General features: G+C 41.1%; 1 protein-coding gene across 1 annotated transcript in view; it reads left to right on the top strand.

The window, feature by feature from the left end:
* The window catches only part of LOC142493003 (two pore channel protein 2-like), a 79,914-nt gene extending 59,786 nt beyond the window's left edge, over positions 1-20,128 (top strand). The window contains exons 16-19 of the mRNA XM_075596362.1: positions 113-203; positions 1,373-1,486; positions 3,668-3,780; positions 18,879-20,128. Of these exons, the coding sequence (XP_075452477.1) occupies positions 113-203; positions 1,373-1,486; positions 3,668-3,780; positions 18,879-19,024 (464 nt within the window). The 3' untranslated portion in view covers positions 19,025-20,128. The remainder of the gene's footprint in view (positions 1-112; positions 204-1,372; positions 1,487-3,667; positions 3,781-18,878) is intronic.
* Positions 20,129-20,486: the final 358 nt, after the last annotated feature.

Here is a 20,486-nt window from a genome sequence, read left to right as displayed (position 1 = left end):
ATGCAAGTGTGTAGAAAAGGTGCAGAGTGGTTATTGTATTTCTTTAAGCATCTGCTGGGTTTTGTTAAAGTGTCTATATTTTTGTATGTTATATATTTCTTTAATGTCATACTTCTGGCTACTGGATTTTCTCTGGTGACCCATCCGGCAGTAAAGATTTATTTCATTGCCTTCCATGTAGTCATCGTCATCATGATCATCAAGTGAGTTTTGTTCCTTGTGTTCTGAGTGACTAAAATCATTGTGATCAGCATGCGCAATATCTGCTGCGAAATGCTGCGATTTGTGGTCGGCAATTGGCACCGTTCCGTTTAGTAGTGAAGTTCAAAATTAACCTGTTTGCAGTCAGCTTGTAAAAATCTGCTAATTAAATAATAACAAAACGTCCAGCCTACAGTATACAAATAAAGGTAGGTATGAAACACTTTGAGTAATGAGTTGTTGGCCTCCCACAACTGAGCAAAAATATAATTCAGTGGTAGATACAAATATTGTCGATCAGATAGAAAAGATTTCGAGAGCAATGCTTTCTTCCCCAGACCAATCAGTCCCCCTACCCACTGGAAACCAATACACAGCAGCACTATACTCTTAACTCCAAACATACAACTCCCTAACGATTCTGTACCCTACTGTATGTAGCAGAATGCTTAAAGAATGAATTGATACTTTCAAATATTTTCATCCTCTGAAGTACGATTATGATTTTTACATACAACACATATTTATTTATTTATAAAATGTTTTACCAGGAAGTAATACATTGAGAGTTACCTCTCGTTTTCAAGTATGTCCTGGGCACAGAGTTAGGACAAATAATACATGGTTACAAATACAGTTACATAAATGAACAGGGTATACATTATATATATTACATATATGTCCAAAGCCCCAGTGAATGTCACTAGAATCCCAGCTGCTCTCACAACGTATAAGCTAATAACCTGGTAGAAGTGGGAGGCATACAACGGGGCGCTCATTTCTGAACATTTGAGATGACAAACCGTTCAGACAAACCAACTAAAACTGAAAGAAATTTAGATGTACAGCCAATCCTAGACAGATTGAATATACAGTGGTGGGCCATTAATGCATAAAAAAATGTAATGTTTGCTCATTCCAAGTTGCTGCTGATCTCTGATAGCCATTCACTGTACAGTCATCGTGTGTGTGTGTGTGTGTGTGTGTGTGTGTGTGTGTGTGTGTGTGTGTGTGTGTGTGTGTGTGTGTGTGTATTTCTCTTTCTTTGGAGAGGGAGAGATAATATAATAATGTTGATTAACATTTAAAATATGACAGGGTCAGGCTAGCTGTGTGCTAGGGGGTTGGGCAGCAGATGTTTAAACTAAATATATATTTCCCAATTTTTCAGCATTTTTGTAGCATTTATTTTGGAAGCCTTTTTTGTGGAATATTCACTGGAAAAAAGTGAAGTTGAAACTGCTATTGAGAAGAAGATTCAGGAGCTGGGGATGGCAGTGCAAGAGTAAGTAGCAGCAGAGCAGGAAACAATAATATAGCATGTCTTCCATAGTTTATTATACTGGTTTGGAGGTAGGTACCATAATTGTGTGGGGCTCTCATTGTTCTCCTTTTTTTTTTTGTGTGTGTATCTCTTTTGGGGATCTAGAAACCCAGTGGCATTAAGTGCTTTAGAAAGCTTGCCAGTAGTCAGAAAGTTTATGGAACATTAGAACTTTATGTCGAGTAAGCTAAAGTTACACAAATCCTTTCACCTATTACATTTCTTAGACTTTAAGTTACTATTAAATAACCGATGACAGAGAAGCCCAATGCTACATCCAACTTGACAAAAATACACAGTAAAATACTTATATATTCTCTTGAAAAAGGGTCATTTAGTTTAACCCTTTGGCCAAAGCATTGTAAGCTTGCGAGCCACAACAAGGCAGACACCCGTTCGCAAGTCCTAACAATACCAGATAAAATACTAATATACCTCTATTAGGATTAAAATTCTCATTTACCTCTATTAGGAGAGAGAAAGACCACATTGGATCTATATCTCTCTGTATTTCTGTCATGTTGGATGTAACATTGGGCTTCTCTGTCGTCTGTTGTATACATATGCCACGCTCAATAGAACTCCTTTTTGACACTTATATACATATAATATATATATATATATATTTTGAGGGGGCTCAGGGGTTCCCAAAAAGAGCTTGCTGGGGTTCTGTGTTTTGTTACTATTAAATAACCCACATACAGGCCATTTCACCTTAATGGCCACAATAATGTTGGTCAATGATGTTCTTTAGTACCTTGCTGCCATCCTGAATACCTTCAAAAAGATGTGTGAAAAGCCTTGGCTAACATCACAGGCCATGTGCACTAGTTAAAAAAAAGTATTTATATTTTAAGGTGGATTCCTCAAGCTATACAGATGCACTTTTTGTATTGCAAAATGACTGCCTCACGGAATAGTTGGATTTAAGGACATTATAATAATAATAACTTTATTTCATATAGCGCGTTTCGCCCAATGGGACTCAAAGCGCTTCACAATTACAGTATAGTGTGTGGTTCGCAGGACATAGGATTTTTACAAACAATATGAGGCAAAGGGAGATAAAGTGACTTGCCGAAGGTCACAGGAGCTGACACAGGGATTTAAACCAGACTCCCCTTCAAACTCTGTGTCATTGTTATCAGTCTGCGCCTTTACGCACTGGAAAATAGGAATATATGCTTCACACCAACAATAAAGAAAATCCATACCGTTACCGACCGGTTACCGACCGGTGCTGATCCCAGGGAAAACCTGTAAATAATCCAAGAAATTATCCAAAGCAGAAAAGGGAATCCAGGCACTCCGGGTTTGTTTAGGAAAATTAATTATTTGAGCCGCGAGAACACTACGTTTCGGCCGCTCTATCACCCTTTTATTGGCTCAATACATTTCTTTTTCTAAACAAAACCGTAGAGCAGTGATTCCCAACCAGGGTTCCGTGGAAGCAGTCTCAGGGGTTCCTCCTATGGACCACAGACCCCCCCCCCCCTGGGGGTAGGGTTTTATGGTATGTATTTTGTAGGGTGGATTGAGAGAGAGTGGGGTAATTGACAGAAGGTAGGGGCGAGTGAGAGAAGAGTGGGGCAGGAGGGAGGGAGTGAGGAAAAGAGGGAGTAAGAGTGAGACGCAAGGGATAAATACATGCGAGGCGGCAGGGGGGAGAGTTAGTGAGATGGATGGGAGAGAAATACATGGGTAGAGGGTGGGAAATAGAGGTGGCTCGTGAGGTGTGAAATGTTGTGACTGACCCCTGTCGAACTTAATATGTGTCAGCCAGATAGGGGTCCCCCGAGATTTTTCTAAATACTTCAAGGGTTTTCCAAACAAAAAAGGTTGGAAATCACTGCTGTAGAGCCTTGATTCCCCTTGCTCACTGAGCCACTCCTTCAGCCCAGCACATTGAAGTAGTCACTGTACGAAATCTGAATAATGGATTATTTTCTCATTGGGTCACTCTTTAGGGGCTAATACACACTAATCTCTGTGACCTTGTGAGTTGGATATGTCTTGCCTCAAGTCCATCATATCAGGAATAGTGGGATGCTATCTTTAGTATGGCTGAATATTTGATGCCGGAGGGTCCAAACCTGTTTGCGAACTCTTTATTTTAATGCCACACTTGTCTGTTTTATAAAGGGGAGATCTGCCTACTGGAAACTTAGTGGATAACATGGAGTCCAGCGAAAACGATCTTGGTGCATTTGGAGAGGCAAATCAGAAGGGACTGATGTTTCGAATTGCTTCAAAAAGTAAGTTCTTTTACATATTTATTTTTTATGTGTCATGGTTTGGCATACAAGAGTGACTGGTAAGTTAACTGTATTCTATAATCTAACTTGAGAAACATAACTAATATGTATATGTATGTATATGTGTATATATATATATATATATATATATATATATATATATATATATATATATATATATATAACAACAAAAAAACAATATGAAGTAGCGCCGCTAAATAACCCAGTTAATTATAGATATTAATAGGAGAGACAGTAGCTAATTGGATAGGCTTGAAGGGGCAGCTAGAGTAGGCTGATACACTATGATAGAACTTTAAAAAATACAATAACAATACAATCTCCTGACAATAAACCCTAAAGAAAAAATAAAAATCTAAGAAATATATTTAAAAAGTAAAAAATAGAAAAAATTGTCAAAAAATAGAAAAATGTAATAAAAAACCTTCAATAAATAAAGTCCTGTTCCAGTGGCAATGTCTTTGGTTTCTTGCAGCCCGTTTCAAAGGGATCACCAGTCCCTAATGATATCTAGAAAAAAGGAAAGAGAAAGAAACAGGCGCACACCTAGTGCATTACCATAATAAAAATGTATTGAATGAACATAAAATCTAACAAATGCCCACTCACAAAAGTACAGCAAATATAGGCGTGTATGAGATAGGCTCTCATGTGCCATGCAGCTCAATCACCAGCGTCCGTCCGCAGTCAATGGCGTCGTCACGTGGATCAACTCCGTGAAACCGGAACCGGAAGAGGGGTCCTTCGCCTTCAGTGTACCATCGTATTGGTCCCTCCAGGAAACAGACACCTCCAGTATAGCAAATGTATGAGGTTGTAAGCCGGGAGAGCAGCACACGGGAGCCAAAGTTCTACAGTCAACCTGCAACAGTGCTTGTGGGCAAATGGCGGCCAGAATCTAGCCACGCCCTACGCGTTTCGTCATCAAATGACGACTTCTTCAGGGGTGGCCCTTCAAGCATAAGTCGTCAGTATTTATAGGGAGGTAACCAGCAAATTTAGCCAATAAAGGATTATTGAATTATAGCAGTCAATTTGATCAATTACACATATATATATATATACACAATTTGAATAGAACAATTATACAGTATACATGAATGTGACTACATAGATTGTAGATATTGTGAGGACCCCATTGATATTTGAGGAGTGATGTATGAACTCTGAAATAAAGCAACATTACTGATGTTATAAATGTAAATAATGAGTGGATAATCACAGGATTAATCAACAAACAAGTAACACTAGAAAATGCATCATGATTGAATTATTGGAAATTATTTCAAGTCAAACAATCTAAAGAATATATTAGAAACTAACTCATTGGATTATAATATATATATATATATCAAATGATATATTTGATATGGTCAGATCTATATCACTTAATTGTTGATGACATCTCAAACAAGGAGATCACTAATTAATTGACACATAGTATGAATAGTTGTTTATAGAACAACATAAATTGGTGATATCTAATTTAAACCAATGACACCCGATACATTGATCAATAATTACCACCAGAATAATTAACTAATTTGTCACCAGGATATTTACCCATTGTTTGATTGCTAGTATGGAGTCAGAGGAGGCAAAATAGATGGATCCAAAGCAATGACAGAGAAAAGGAAGCGATGGTGACTTGAATTGTGATTAAATGAGTGCATGAAACTATTATAAAAATATTATTATGAAAATATTATAAAAATTATGTGTAGGTACTGTGATCTAATAAAAATTATCTGTAGATACTGTGATCTAATAAATATATATATTATGTGTTGTGTGAATATTATGAATATTAGTGTATAATGCATGATTAAGTGTATGTGAATGAATATGGGATAAACATAAATTAAATGAATAAATAAAAAATGAAAAAATGAAAAAATAAATAAATAAATGAATAATAGAAATAGATATTGACCATTTGTGGAAGTGAATCGTAACAAACACGAAAACTGACCGTAACCCTAGATGAATGAATTGAACCACAATGACCAGACAGAAGACCATAGCCCAGAGGGAATGCTAAGCATTCAATCCAGACCTCTGGAGAACACCCATTGGAGGTGTTCAAACTATGGTACTAATGTCAATGTGGTCATTGTGTCCCTTGGGATGAGTGGTATCCAAAATATACATCCAGTAAGTTTCTCCGGTACATAGCTTTTGAAAGCGATCACCTCCCATATAGGAGGGGGGGATAAACTCGATTCCCATGACAGAAAGGGATTTGGGATCTTTGTTATGACTAGTACAAAAATGACGGGAGAGGCTGTGTGTTTGACACCCATTTATAATATTTCGCCGGTGCTCCAAGAACCGTGTACTAAGAGCTCTAGATGTACGGCCTATATATTGTGTGCCACATTCACATGAAATAAGGTACACAACATATTCTGTTAGACAGTTTATATGGTCTTTTATTTCATATGATGTACCATTTGAGTGTGATGTAAACTTATTAGATTTTATCAAGTGTTTACAGGTGAGACACCGGCCTCTTCCACAGCTAACGTTTCCCACCCTTAGAGCCATATTTTGATTAGTAATCTTTTTGGTTTTGAGTTTACTTGGTGCCAGCATTGTTTTGATGCTCCTCGCTTTTCTGAACACAGTTGGAGCATATTCAGGTACTAGATGGCCAATAACAGGATCATTGCGTATTATTTTCCAGTGACAATTTAAAATATTTCTAATTTGGTGAGCAGACTGATTAAATTGTCATTTGGGATGGTGATAGGGATATCCTGGAGGAGATTCTGTCATCCTTTAACATTAATGAGATGGGCCTTAAATTTACACATACAGTACTGTACATCCTAGCACCATTGTCTTTTTGGATTTGGAACTATTTATTGGCACAGAAAATCAGATTCAAACAAGAAGACACTTCAAATCAGTGTCAGCCAATAGCTATTTACATTATGGTAGCAACCACTATAAAAAGTGGCTAAACAACGTGCCTAAAAGCCAGTTCTACAGAATTAGGCGTAACTGCTCAGAGGACTCTGACTTTACATCACAGGGGAGAGATCTATCGAGGAAGTTTTTGGAGAAGGGATATGATGCCTCTGTTGTTAAAAAAGCATTTCAGGATGCAGGTCTTATTAAAAGAGATACACTTTTGGAACAATCAAAAAATAAATCTGAATCATTGTGTGCAAGTAGAAAAAAGGAATACAAATCAAATAATGCACCAAAATTTATCACACAATTTAGTCAGTCAGCTTACCAAATTAGAAATATTTTAAATTGTCACTGGAAAATAATACGCAATGATCCTGTTATTGGCCATCTAGTACCTGAATATGCTCCAACTGTGTTCAGAAAACCGAGGAGCATCAAAACAATGTTGGCACCAAGTAAACTCAAAACCAAAAAGATTACTAATCAAAATATGGCTCTAAGGGTGGGAAACGTTAGCTGTGGAAGAGGCCGGTGTCTCACCTGTAAACACTTGATAAAATCTAATAAGTTTACATCACACTCAAATGGTACATCATATGAAATAAAAGACCATATAAACTGTCTAACAGAATATGTTGTGTACCTTATTTCATGTGAATGTGGCACACAATATATAGGCCGTACATCTAGAGCTCTTAGTACGCGGTTCTTGGAGCACCGGCGAAATATTATAAATGGGTGTCAAACACACAGCCTCTCCCGTCATTTTTGTACTAGTCATAACAAAGATCCCAAATCCCTTTCTGTCATGGGAATCGAGTTCATCCCCCCCTCCTATATGGGAGGTGATCGCTTTCAAAAGCTATGTACCCGAGAAACTTACTGGATGTATATTTTGGATACCACTCATCCCAAGGGACACAATGACCACATTGACATTAGTACCATAGTTTGAACACCTCCAATGGGTGTTCTCCAGAGGTCTGGATTGAATGCTTAGCATTCCCTCTGGGCTATGGTCTTCTGTCTGGTCATTGTGGTTCAATTCATTCATCTAGGGTTACGGTCAGTTTTCGTGTTTGTTACGATTCACTTACACAAATGGTCAATATCTATTTCTATTATTCATTTATTTATTTTTATTTTTTCATTTTTTATTTATTCATTTAATTTATGTTTATCCCATATTCATTCACATACACTTAATCATGCATTATACACTAATATTCATAATATTCACACAACACATAATATATATATTTATTAGATCACAGTATCTACACATAATTTTTATTAGATCACAGTACCTACACATAATTTTTATAATATTTTCATAATATTTTTATAATAGTTTCATGCACTCATTTAATCACAATTCAAGTCACCATCGCTTCCTTTTCTCTGTCATTGCTTTGGGTCCATCTATTTTGCCTCCTCTGACTCCATACTGGCAATCAAACAATGGGTAAATATCCTGGTGACAAATTAGTTAATTATTCTGGTGGTAATTATTGATCAATGAATCGGGTGTCATTGGTTTAAATTAGATATCACCAATTTATGTTGTTCTATAAACAACTATTCATACTATGTGTCAATTAATTAGTGATCTCCTTGTTTGAGATGTCATCAACAATTAAGTGATATAGATCTGACCATATCAAATATATCATTTGATATATATATATATATTATAATCCAATGAGTTAGTTTCTAATATATTCTTTAGATTGTTTGACTTGAAATAATTTCCAATAATTCAATCATGATGCATTTTCTAGTGTTACTTGTTTGTTGATTAATCCTGTGATTATCCACTCATTATTTACATTTATAACATCAGTAATGTTGCTTTATTTCAGAGTTCATACATCACTCCTCAAATATCAATGGGGTCCTCACAATATCTACAATCTGTGTAGTCACATTCATGTATACTGTATAATTGTTCTATTCAAATTGTGTATATATATATATATATGTGTAATTGATCAAATTGACTGCTATAATTCAATAATCCTTTATTGGCTAAATTTGCTGGTTACCTCCCTATAAATACTGAGGACTTATGCTTGAAGGGCCACCCCTGAAGAAGTCGTCATTTGATGACAAAACGCGTAGGGCGTGGCTAGATTCTGGCCGCCATTTGCCCACAAGCACTGTTGCAGGTTGACTGTAGAACTTTGGCTCCCGTGTGCTGCTCTCCCGGCTTACAACCTCATACATTTGCTATACTGGAGGTGTCTGTTTCCTGGAGGGACCAATACGTGGTGTCATTTCCCAGAATCCCTTGCTGCAGTGGAAGTGCTGTATGCTGGGTGATAATGGGGAAAGGCGGGGTTGCAGACCTGCCTAAGACATGCAGATGAGCATACAGCTATATTTGCATATTTGCTTTCCTGTGGAGGGTTTTTGTCACTTTTTTTACTCACCATAACTTAACTCAGTATTATGGTTTAGCCTATCCCATAGCCTCTCTTGCATTCCCAGTAAAATCAACCCCACACTGATGAGACCCATCAAGGTCAAAACAGCTGTCTGTGGGTGGTTTTCTGGGTATGCACCTTAACCCTGGCTGTGCTCAAAGCTGTGACCATGCAGCAAGCTTAAGCCTATAGGGAACCATGTTAAAAATGGTTATTGAGGCAAAAAGTGACACTGTGTGCTCATTTGCATGTCATTTCCCAGAATCCCTTGCTGCAGTGGAAGGGCTGTATGCTGGGTGATAATGGGGAAAGGCGGGGTTGCAGACCTGCCTAAGACATGCAGATGAGCATACAGCTATATTTGCATATATATATATGTATATATGTATATATGTATGTATGTATGTATGTATGTGTATATATATATATATATAGTTAGGTCCGGAAATAATTGGACACTGACACAATTTTCATAATTTTGGCTCTGTACACCACCACAATGGATTTGAAATGAAACAACCGAGATACAATAGAAGTGCAGACTTTCAGCTTTAATTCAAGGGGTTGAACAAAAATATCGTATGAAACGTTTAGGAATTGCAACCATTTTCATACACTGTCCCCTTATTTCAGGGGCTCAAATGTAATTGGACAAATTAACACAATCATAACTAAATTTTTCATTTTTTTTTTTTTTTCCAAACAATTTTATTAGGCATTCAGGTATACATACAGTGGTGTTGTGCAAAAAAGCCTAACATTTTCCATTCCACAGTTTTTTTGGGGGGGGAAACAGATAGACAACCGCCGTTGTCCGTAGAAAAGGGGGGGAAGCCTTCAGAGAAGGAAGGCAGAGGGGGGGGAACTGGGGGGGTGAGGGGAGGGGGGGGAGTAGAGAGGAGGGGGAAGGATGAGGGGGGGAGGGGGACCCATCTGACTGTTTGGGGGTATGAGCTATAGAGCATTGGTCGAGCGCCTATGGTGGGGTGACCGGTCTTTGGAGCACTGGGGTTGGCTGTCTGGCCCGATTGTTGGAGATCCATGGGTCCCAGATGTCCTCGTATGCCGGCATTTTTTGACTAACGATGGCGGTGAGCCGCTCCATGACCATCACCTCGTCGACTCTTTTTCTGATCGTTCCCAGTGCCGGCGTCGTTGTCTTCCTCCAGGAGGCCGCAATACAGCATCGAGCCGCGGTAAAAATGAAGGATATCAATTTCCTGACTGGCCGGACAATGTCCTTCAATGGTGCAGCCAGCAGGTAGGTCAGTGGTTCAATAGGCACTTCCAGATCGGTGACCTCTTTTATTAAAATTTGGACCTTGGCCCAGTACTTTACAATTTCTGGACAGGACCACCAGATGTGGACCATGTCCCCTCTATGACCACAGCCTCTCCAACATAGATCTGATGCCAGAGGGTAGATTTGGTTTAATCGAGCTGGGGTAAGATACCAGCCGAACATAATTTTATAAATATTTTCCTTTATTGTTGTGCATTGGGAGGTCTCCGAGGCTGTCTCCCAGATTTCTTCCCAAGTCTCTCTGTCTATATCTGTGTTCAGGTCAGCTGCCCATTTGAGCATATAATCGTGCTCTTTTGGGGTCGAGAAGCGCTCTAGAGCCCCGTATATGTCTGAGATTAGACCTTTCTGATGGGTCTTTGTCTCGCAGAGAAGTTAAAACTATGTGAGAGTGGGGTATTCTGGGACAGGGCAAGTTGTTCTAATAAAGTTTCTGATTTGAAGATATTTGAATGTGTCCAATTCTCTGATTTTATATTTGGTCCTTATCTCTTGGAAACTCAGAAGCCTCCCTAGGCTCAGAAAATCCGCAATCGCCTCTATACCCCTTGTGCTGTATCGTTCGAACAGTTTAGATCCACATCCCGGGGGGAACTTTGGATTGTTAAGAATAGGGGTCAATTGAGAGCTTTTAGTGGTGAGGCCATATTTGTATTTACAACGTAACCACACATCCCATGTGAAACGAGAGGCCTGTAGTTTCAGGTTGTGTGGATGTCCCTCTCCTCTGTCCAGGCTCCAGAGGCAGGCTTGCAGAGAAGGCATTTTGGCACACTGAGTCTCTATCTCCACCCAACTACAACGGGTCGGGTCAGAATTCCACATTACCACCTGCTTGAGCTGTTCAGCTAGGTAATATCTATGTAAGTCCGGTACCCCCAGACCTCCCCTAGATCTTGCTGCCATCAGGACCGATCTGGCGACTCGGGGTCTTTTGCCCTGCCAAATAAAGTGAAATATTCTGTTTTGCATGTTTTTGAGATCAGCGCCCGGGACGTGGGTCGGGAGTGTTTGAAAGAGGTATAACATTCTTGGGAGTATATTCATCTTAGTGGAAATCATTCGACCGAACCACGATATCTGGTAACCTTCCCACTGATCTAGATCCTTTTTGATCTTGTCCCATAATCGCGGGTAGTTATCCCGGTATAAATCCCGGTAGTGCCTTGACACATTAACTCCCAGATATTTAATGTATGAAGGGCACCATCTGTAGCTAAAATTGGTTTTGAGGAGATTGACTTCGGGATCAGGGAGACTAAGATTTAGGGCCTCTGATTTGTCGCTGTTTATCTTATATCCTGATACTCTGCCAAACTCCGCCAGTTACCTCTGGAGGTTAGGGAGGGAAGTTAAAGGTTTGGTCAAAGTAAGGATGATGTCATCAGCGAATAGGGAAATTTTGTATTGTGTTTTATCGATCGGGATTCCCTGGATGTTCGGGTTCCGTCTTATTTTAGACGCTAGTGGTTCAATCGTGAGGGCGAAGAGAAGGGGAGATAGGGGGCATCCTTGACGGGTACCGTTCTGGATTAGGAATCGTTCAGATCCTCCGCCCGAGAGGCGTACCGAGGCTGAGGGGTTCTGGTAAAGTGCTTGAACACCCTTTAAGAACGAGTATCTGAAGCCGAATTTAATCAGTGTTTGGTTTAGAAATAGCCAATCAATCCTGTTAAATGCCTTCTCTGCGTCAAGGCTTAATAACATTGCCTTTGAGCCTGATAGGTGGGCATGGTCTACTAAGTTTATTATCTTGCGTGTATTGTCTGAGGCCTGGCGGCCCAGGACAAACCCGACCTGGTCCTTGTGTATTAATCTCGGGAGGATGGGATTAAGTCTGTTCGCCAAAATTTTACTATATAGTTTAAGGTCGTTGTTCAACAATGAAATTGGTCTATAACTTCCGCATTGGGTGGGGTCCTTCCCGTCTTTAAGTATTATTGCCAAATTTGCGGACGACATTGTGGACGGGATAGGACTCCCTTCTAGAAATGAGTTGAACAAACTTAATAGATGTTTGGATAGAATGGGGAAGAATTTTTTGTAATATGCATTTGTGAAGCCATCAGGGCCCGGCGCCTTGGAATTTTTGGAGGCTCTCACGGCCATTTCTAATTCGTCTAGCGTTATTTTCGCATTTAGGTAAGTATTTTCCTCCTCTGTTAATGAAGGGAGGTCGCATTCGGTTAGGTAACCGGCGGCCAAAGCCGTATCTGTCTCTTTAGAGTTAGCAGAGTGGGTTCTTAGGTTATACAATTTAGTGTAAAATTTGGTGAATTCCTCTGCTATTTTTTTTCCCGTTGTATTGGAGTTCACCAGAGTTATTCCTGATCGCCGTGATTTGCGATCTTTTCTGTATGCCTCGTAGCTTGCTGGCAAGAAGTCTATCGGCCTTGTTCCCTTTATCATAATACCTTTGACCCGTCCATCTAAGAGCTTTTTCTACATCTTCTAATTGGATTATCCTTAAATCGTTTCGAGCAGTTGTCAACTGTTTATAAATTCTCCGGGAGGGGTTATTTTTATGCTGTTGCTCTAAGTCGATTATTTTGTCTGTGAGCTCTTTAGATACTCTGAGTTTAGTTTTCTTCCGGTGGGAGGCAATCGAGATAAAATTTCCTCGAATTGTCGCCTTATGGGCTTCCCACAGGCTTGCTGGAGAGGCTACGGAGCCTTTGTTTATTCTGAAGTATTCCTTAAGGGATTTTTTGAGTTCCATCACTGTCCCGGAGTGGTTCAGTAAGGAATCGTTTAATTTCCAGCAGTATGAGATAGTTTTCCCGAAGGGGATGGACAGGGTCATGGTGATGGGAGCATGATCTGACCATGTAATTGGGCCGATATCTGTGTCGGTGGTGGCCTCTAGAACGTTCTTGGAAGCAAGGAAGTAGTCAATACGGGAGTAAGACTGGTGAGGCGCCGAGTAAAAAGTATAATCTCTCTGTCCCTGATGTTGTGTTCTCCAAATGTCTACCAGAGAAAAGTCTCCCATAATGTCCTTAAATTTTTTCCCCAGTCTTTGTGACCGAGTGGAGTGCTGCCGTCCTGGTTGGCTCGATTTGTCTTCTTTTGGGTTGAGAGCCATATTTAAATCCCCTGCAATGAGTATTGAGGATAGGTATCGTGGGTCAATTTCTTCCAGAACCTTTTTAAGAAATTCTGTCTGGTTTTCGTTTGGGGCGTATAAGTTAATAAGGGCGATTGACGTGACGGATAGTGCGCGGTAGACTACCATAAATCTCCCCTCTGGATCTGCTTGGATTTTTGTTAAATTAAATGGGGTGCCCTGACGGAACAGAATGGCAACCCCTCTGCGTTTGCTGCTGAATGATGAGAAATAACTCATTGGGAATGCTTGCTGGAATATTTTAGGCGGCTCTTGCGACGTGAAGTGCGTCTCCTGGAGGAAAACAACGTCCCCTCCTATTTTCTTTAACTCCTGGAGGGCCAGGCGGCGCTTTCTATTATTGTGTAGTCCCTTCACGTTGAGGGAGACAATTTTTAGAGCTTTTTGGTGGGACATTGTTATCTCTCAGCTAAGACCGCTTGTGTTATTGTTGGAGTAGTGCTGGGGGGAGCAGTCAAAATGGGCGAGGGGGAGAGGGGTCGGGAGAGGGGCCGCTGGGACAGTGACAGCGGCTGGAAAAAGGGAGGAAAGTCGACCCTAATGGGGTCTAAAGGTGTTTGATCGGTCTTAGAGAAAGAGCCGGTTAGTGGGGTATAAGACCCTTGGGGGCGGGTCCGAGAACGCTCTCCAGTGAAGGCGGGCCGGGTGGAGACCCAGAAGATTCTGTGACTTCAACCGGCTTCCGCATCGCCGGGTTGGCTTATTCGGTGAGATGACAGGCCCGCAGGGCTTTTTGCTCTATCTAGCCGTGTGTGGGCGGGATTGGGCAAGGGAGGGGGAACTGGGTCGGGAAGTGGGGTTGGGGAGGGGGGGTGGGGTTGGGGGGGGGGCAGGGGTAGGGAAGGGTAGGGTAATTGGAGGACAGGGGGGGGTGGGGAGTTGGTCCTGGAGCGGGGGAGATTAAGGGGGAGGGGGAGAAGGGGGCTTGAGGCTTGGACAGGTTGCCATAAATCTTATTCGCAAACAACATCGGTTATCTTCAGCATCCTATATATTCATTAGGTAACCATCAGTCTCGAAGATGTTCCTGCTCAGGGGAACCGGGGTGGGGTTGGGTCGAAGGGGAGGGGGGTGGGGGGGGCGGGGCTAGAGGGTAGGGGGGGGTACAGGCTTAGACATTGAATCTTCAGCATTGTACATGAATCACATATAGCAGTATACACCTTATACATTTGCCTTAGCACCAGCGTTGTGCGGTCTCATGTGGTAAACCCTGGTACTGCGCCCGTCGGGTCCACAATCGGGAGCGTGCTTAACCAAGCAGATTCAAGGTGGAGTGGTCCAGCCCGGGGGGACGGGGGTGGGGTTAGAGAGGGGAGGGGCGGGGTATTTGGGAGACAGGGGGGGGGTAGGGAGTTGGTCCTGGGGCGGCGAAGAGTAGGGGGGAGGGGGAGAGGAAAGGGGGCTTGCAAGAGGGGGGGTAGCTGGGGAAGGGATATGGGATGGGGGGGGGATAGGGGGCGGTACAGGCTTATACTTTCGACCTTAGGCATTATGCATAGTTTACATTGAGCAATATTGATAACAGACCTTCGCTGTGACCCAAGTGTCCTGTACCCTCGTGTTAGAAATCTGGATGCAGCGCTTAATAGGTCCAGCGTCGTGAGCGTATTCGGCTGAACTGGCATAGAGGTAAGCGGTTCCGCTCAGAGGGGACTAGAAGGGGTATGGGTGGGGGTAGGGGGGAGGGGGGGCGGGGTGTGGGGATGGATTTGTGTGGTCAGGGGGGGCGGACAGGGGCGGGTGAGGCGGGGGGTGGGGGGGAACCTGGGGTAATGGGAGAGGGAGAGGGGGGGAGGGGCGGGGCGAGGGTAACACCGGTCTTTGTGCCCTACAAAATTTTTCATTTTTAATACTTTGTCGAGAATTCTTAGCAGGCATTGACTGCTTGAAATCTGGAACGCATGGACATCACCAAATGCTGGGTTTCCTCCTTTGTGATGCTTTGCCAGGCCTTTACTGCAGCTGTCTTCAGTTGTTGTTTGTTCGTGGGTCTTTCTGCCTTAAGTTTTGTCTTCAGCAAGTGAAATGCATGCTCGATCGTGTTGAGATCAGGTGATTGACTCGGCCATTGCAGAATATTCCACTTCTTTGCCTTAAAAAACTCCTGGGTTGCTTTCGCAATATGTTTTGGGTCATTGTCCATCTGTAAAGTGAAGCGTCGTCCAATCAACTTCACTGAATTTGGCTGAATCTGAGCAGACAATATATCCCTATACACTTCAGAAATCATCCGGCTACATCTGTCTTCTGTCACATCATCAATAAACACTGGTGACCCAGTGCCATTGTAAGCCACGCATGCCCATGCCATCACACTGCCTCCACTGTGTTTTACAGATGATGTGGTAAGCTTCGGATCATGAGCCGTTCTAAGCCTTCTCCATACTTTTTTCTTCCCATCATTCTGGTACAGGTTGATCTTAGTTTCATCTGTCCAATGAATGCTGTTCCAGAACTGGGCTGGCTTTTTTAGATATTGTTTGTCAAAGTCTAATCTGGCCTTTCTATTCTTGAGGCTTATGAATGGTTTGCAACTTGTGGTGAACCCCCTGTATTTGCTCTCGTGAAGTCTTCTCTTTATGGTAAACTTGGATAATGATAAGCCTACCTCCTGGAGAGTGTTCTTCACTTGCCTGGATGTTGTGAAGGGGTTTTTCTTTAAAATGGAAAGGATCCGACAATCATCCACCACTGTTGTCTTCCGTGGACGTCCAGGCCTTTTTGTGTTGCAGAGCCCACAGTGCGTTCTTTTTTTCTCAGAATGTACCAAACTGTTGATTTAGCTACTCCTAATGTTCCTGCTATCTCTCTGATGGATTTTCTTTTTTTTTCAGCCTAAGGATGCCCTGTTTCACTTGCATTGAGAGCTCCTTTGACCGCATGTTGTGGGTTCACAGCAACAGCTTCCAAATGCGAATGCCACACCTGTAATAAACTCCAAACCTTTTAACTGCTTAATTGATGATGAAATAACGAAGGAATAGCCCACACTTGTCCATGAACCAGCTATTGAGTCAATTGTCCAATTACTTTTGGTCCCTGTAGAGAGGGCTACATATTAAAGAGATGTAATTCCTAAACCCTTCCTCCAATTTGGATGTGAATAGCCTCAAATTAAAGCTGATAGACTGCACTTTAAGCCCATATTCATTATTTAACTGTAACTTGAATTTATTTTGGTACACAGCCGAAATAACAAAACTTGTATCAGTGTCCAATTATTTCCGGACCTAACTGTATATGTGTGTATATATATATATATATATATGTGTGTGTGTGTATATATATATATATGTGTGTGTGTGTATATATGTGTGTGTGTGTGTGTATATGTGTGTGTGTGTATATATGTGTGTGTGTGTATATGTGTGTATATGTGTGTGTGTGTGTGTGTATGTGTGTGTGTGTGTATGTGTGTGTGTGTATATGTGTGTGTGTGTATATGTGTGTGTGTGTGTGTGTGTGTGTGTGTGTGTGTGTGTGTGTGTGTGTGTGTATATGTGTGTGTGTGTATATGTGTGTGTGTGTGTGTATATGTGTGTGTGTGTGTGTGTATATGTGTGTGTGTGTGTGTGTGTGTATATGTGTGTGTGTATGTGTATATGTGTGTATATGTGTGTGTGTATGTGTATATGTGTGTGTGTGTGTGTGTGTGTATATGTGTGTGTGTGTGTGTGTGTATATGTGTGTGTGTGTGTGTATATGTGTGTGTGTGTGTATATGTGTGTGTGTGTGTATGTGTGTGTGTGTGTATATGTGTGTGTGTGTGTGTGCATTGCATTGAGTTACAGGCTATTGCAACATGGAGAAGGCAATTATTTAAAAAAAAAAAAAAAAAGACTTGGAATGCCTAAGTTTGGGCTCTTCAATTTGTTTGCCCTGAAAGACCTTGGAGTGGCCTTGTACTGTCGCCCTGCTAATTTCATTGCAGTTGCGCAGGCAGCTTTCTTCACACTGAAAATCAATGTAATGCTAAGGTAATAACATATGGTACAGATGATATAAATGCTTAAAGTTTTTTTTAAGTATGGACATTTTTTAGTCCATGCCCCTAAGGTGGTACCTGAGTGGAAGCTAGATGGTAGTGAGTAGGTGCATGAGAGAGAGTGAGTGTATAAAATAATAGTGGTAGCAAGAAATAATCAGATTGAGTGCAACAATAACAGGATAAAATACCAAAGAAACACTGGGTGTGTAAATGAATACACAGCAGACATATAATACACTAATGGGTTACGCAGGTGTAATACCCCTGCCGAATAAGTCTCCTCTCCGAGGAACAGAGAGTGCATAAAACTATTTTTTTTTAAATTCACATCAAACAGTAGCAAAAGTAGCTAACATAAAGTAGTCCCAAGGGTCCAGAATAGCAGAAAAGGTATTACTGTAGTTCATTGCGCAACCTCTTCCTGGGTTTCTACGGGTCCTCACTCTGACAAACGAAATGCGTTGGATTAATTCTGTCCAGAGACAAAGCAACCATGAGTTGCGAAGCGCATTGGATTAATTCTGGGCAGAGCGAGGACCTGTAGCAGCTCGGGAAGTGGTCGCGCAATCACTACCCACAAGCTGTAGGAGCGAGGAAACACGCAATGCTTTATACTTACAGGCCAATCTAAGTGATTTTCTTAGCACTTCTTCCTCAGTTACACACATATATATATATATATATATATATATATATATATATATTTTATTTATTTATTTTTTCAATATGGTGTTTGAGCAGTCGTTGTACACACAAATGATTGCTAATCTGGCCCTTTAAATTATTTGACAAGCTCTGTTATACTGAGAGACAAAGGGAAGGATTAGGGAGTGATCACAAAACCATACTAATTGTATAATAATAATAAATAAGGTAATCAGGGGATGGGTGCAGACTGTGAGCTAGCAAGTGAACCAGAAAAAGGGGGAAGGGAAACACAAAGTGATTGTGCCCCTTAAAGAATTCACTAAACTGCACACCACCGGGTGTAAAAAGTAACTTTTAATAAATAGACTTAAAACATATATTACCAAAGATAGGTGTAACGTGAATATACTCTTCTCAATGGGCTTAAGTCCTGTGTGGAAAGTGGAATTATTCCCTTTGCTTTAAAGATCTAAAAACATAGTCCTCATTTTCATTATGAAGATCCATGTGGGACTGTGACCTTTTTAAATTGCAGGGGAAAAAATCCCATAAAGAGGATTGAAAATGAAAGGAATGTCAGCAATGTAATGTTGTACTGTTGACTCATAGCTCGTATTGTGTGATGCATGAAATACAAGGAGAATGGTTGTCCTTGTCTTTCAGGGTACAGGACGGTAGATGCCTTGTTACAGCGTATGTTTGAGGCAGAAATACCTCCAGAAGACGAAGGTCCCATGATGGAGGAGATATTAAACCTATCTCCTAATGACGTATATCCTCAAAACCCAACGTTTGACACGGCTGCTTAGCATTGAATGTGTATAATGGGGAGTGAAACTGGAATTGGGGGACCAGTAGCCTGTGGTGTCCTATGAACGGCAAGGGATCACACAGCCACTGGCTTCCCCAAAGCGAAAATATAAGCTTCATTACCTAGTGGTAATAAATTCTTCAAATTGTATTTTTTTTCCTAGAAATCTTTATTTTTACTGATGTACAAACAAAAAAAGTATGCTAATCCTTTTGGTGCCATAAGGAGCCTGCAGTGCATTACAAAACAATGCATTGTAGACACCTCTGAATAGAAGGGTTGAGGAAAGGGGAAAAATACCAAAGACAAAATAAGAGACACCAGATATTCATAAATGAAGTCTTCGGAAAGGCCCGTTTTAATAGAGTAATACAATGCATTGTACTTAATACCATATTTGCAAAATTCTGATTGAGATATATATATTTTTTTATTTTATTGACTGATTAATTCAGTGGTTATCATACTTTTTTTTTTCTCTCGATGCATCCCTAATCATAGTACTCAGTTGCGCCAGTACAACAGGACAGACAGAGAATTGCACAGAAACCACAGGACAGACGGGGAGAGACCCACACAACACACAGACACACCAATCCTCGCCTCTCTTCTGCCCATGCCCTCCTCTGCTTAGTCCCACCCCCCAGACACATGCGCATGACATCTCCTTTTGATTGGCTGCATTACTCAGAAGCAGTCAAACAGGGTGGAGGAAATTGCCCAGCCTGCTAGCCACTGCCCTGCTTTCTCCCTGCTCTGGGGAAATCTTGTTGGACCCTTTTCATCCTCTCACAGCACTGAATCCCAGTTATGAAACACTGGATTAATTACATAGAGGTTCTCATGCATTAGCTTTCTAGATACTGGAGCATGAGCTCTCTTCTGACAGCATCTCAGAAGATCATGCATAACACCTTTTGTACTAGCGTTGGGTCAATAAAAGGTACCCAACTTTCTGGGACCATTCTAACTATTAAACATCTTAATAGTTTATGTTGGGTATTAATCAGTTGTAAAATCTGCCACATTAAGTTTTCTTGATATAATGAAACTTTTGTATGCATAATAAATGAAATATTTATAAATAAAGAACATATCGAAACACAAGTGACAACTTGTTTCATTGTGAGTTGTGTCTGTAGATCTTTGAAAAAGAAAGTTGCACATAAGAGAAGACATCTACTTGTCTCTTCCACATACAATTAGCTGGTGAACGTATTCATTCATGTTCTAGGGAAGTACTGTATGGACGGGTGAACAACAGTTAACCCCTCAGGCACTCAAAAGCAAAAACAATAGCCGTTGAACATTCTCAACATATAACTTTGGGAATAAAGGTCACAGCAAACTACACTAGTGAGAAAGTCTTTTCCAGCAACTGGCTCAGAACGAGCTCCAATAAGGTTGAGATAAAAAGAGACTAACGTAGAAATGAAGTGTGTAGTGCCATGCCTCACGAC

Source organism: Ascaphus truei, chromosome 4, assembly GCF_040206685.1.
Source record: "Ascaphus truei isolate aAscTru1 chromosome 4, aAscTru1.hap1, whole genome shotgun sequence".
In the NCBI taxonomy this organism is placed as follows: Eukaryota; Metazoa; Chordata; class Amphibia; order Anura; family Ascaphidae; genus Ascaphus; species Ascaphus truei.
Note: the sequence above shows the minus strand (reverse complement) of the source record. Positions and strands in the feature narration are given on the sequence as shown.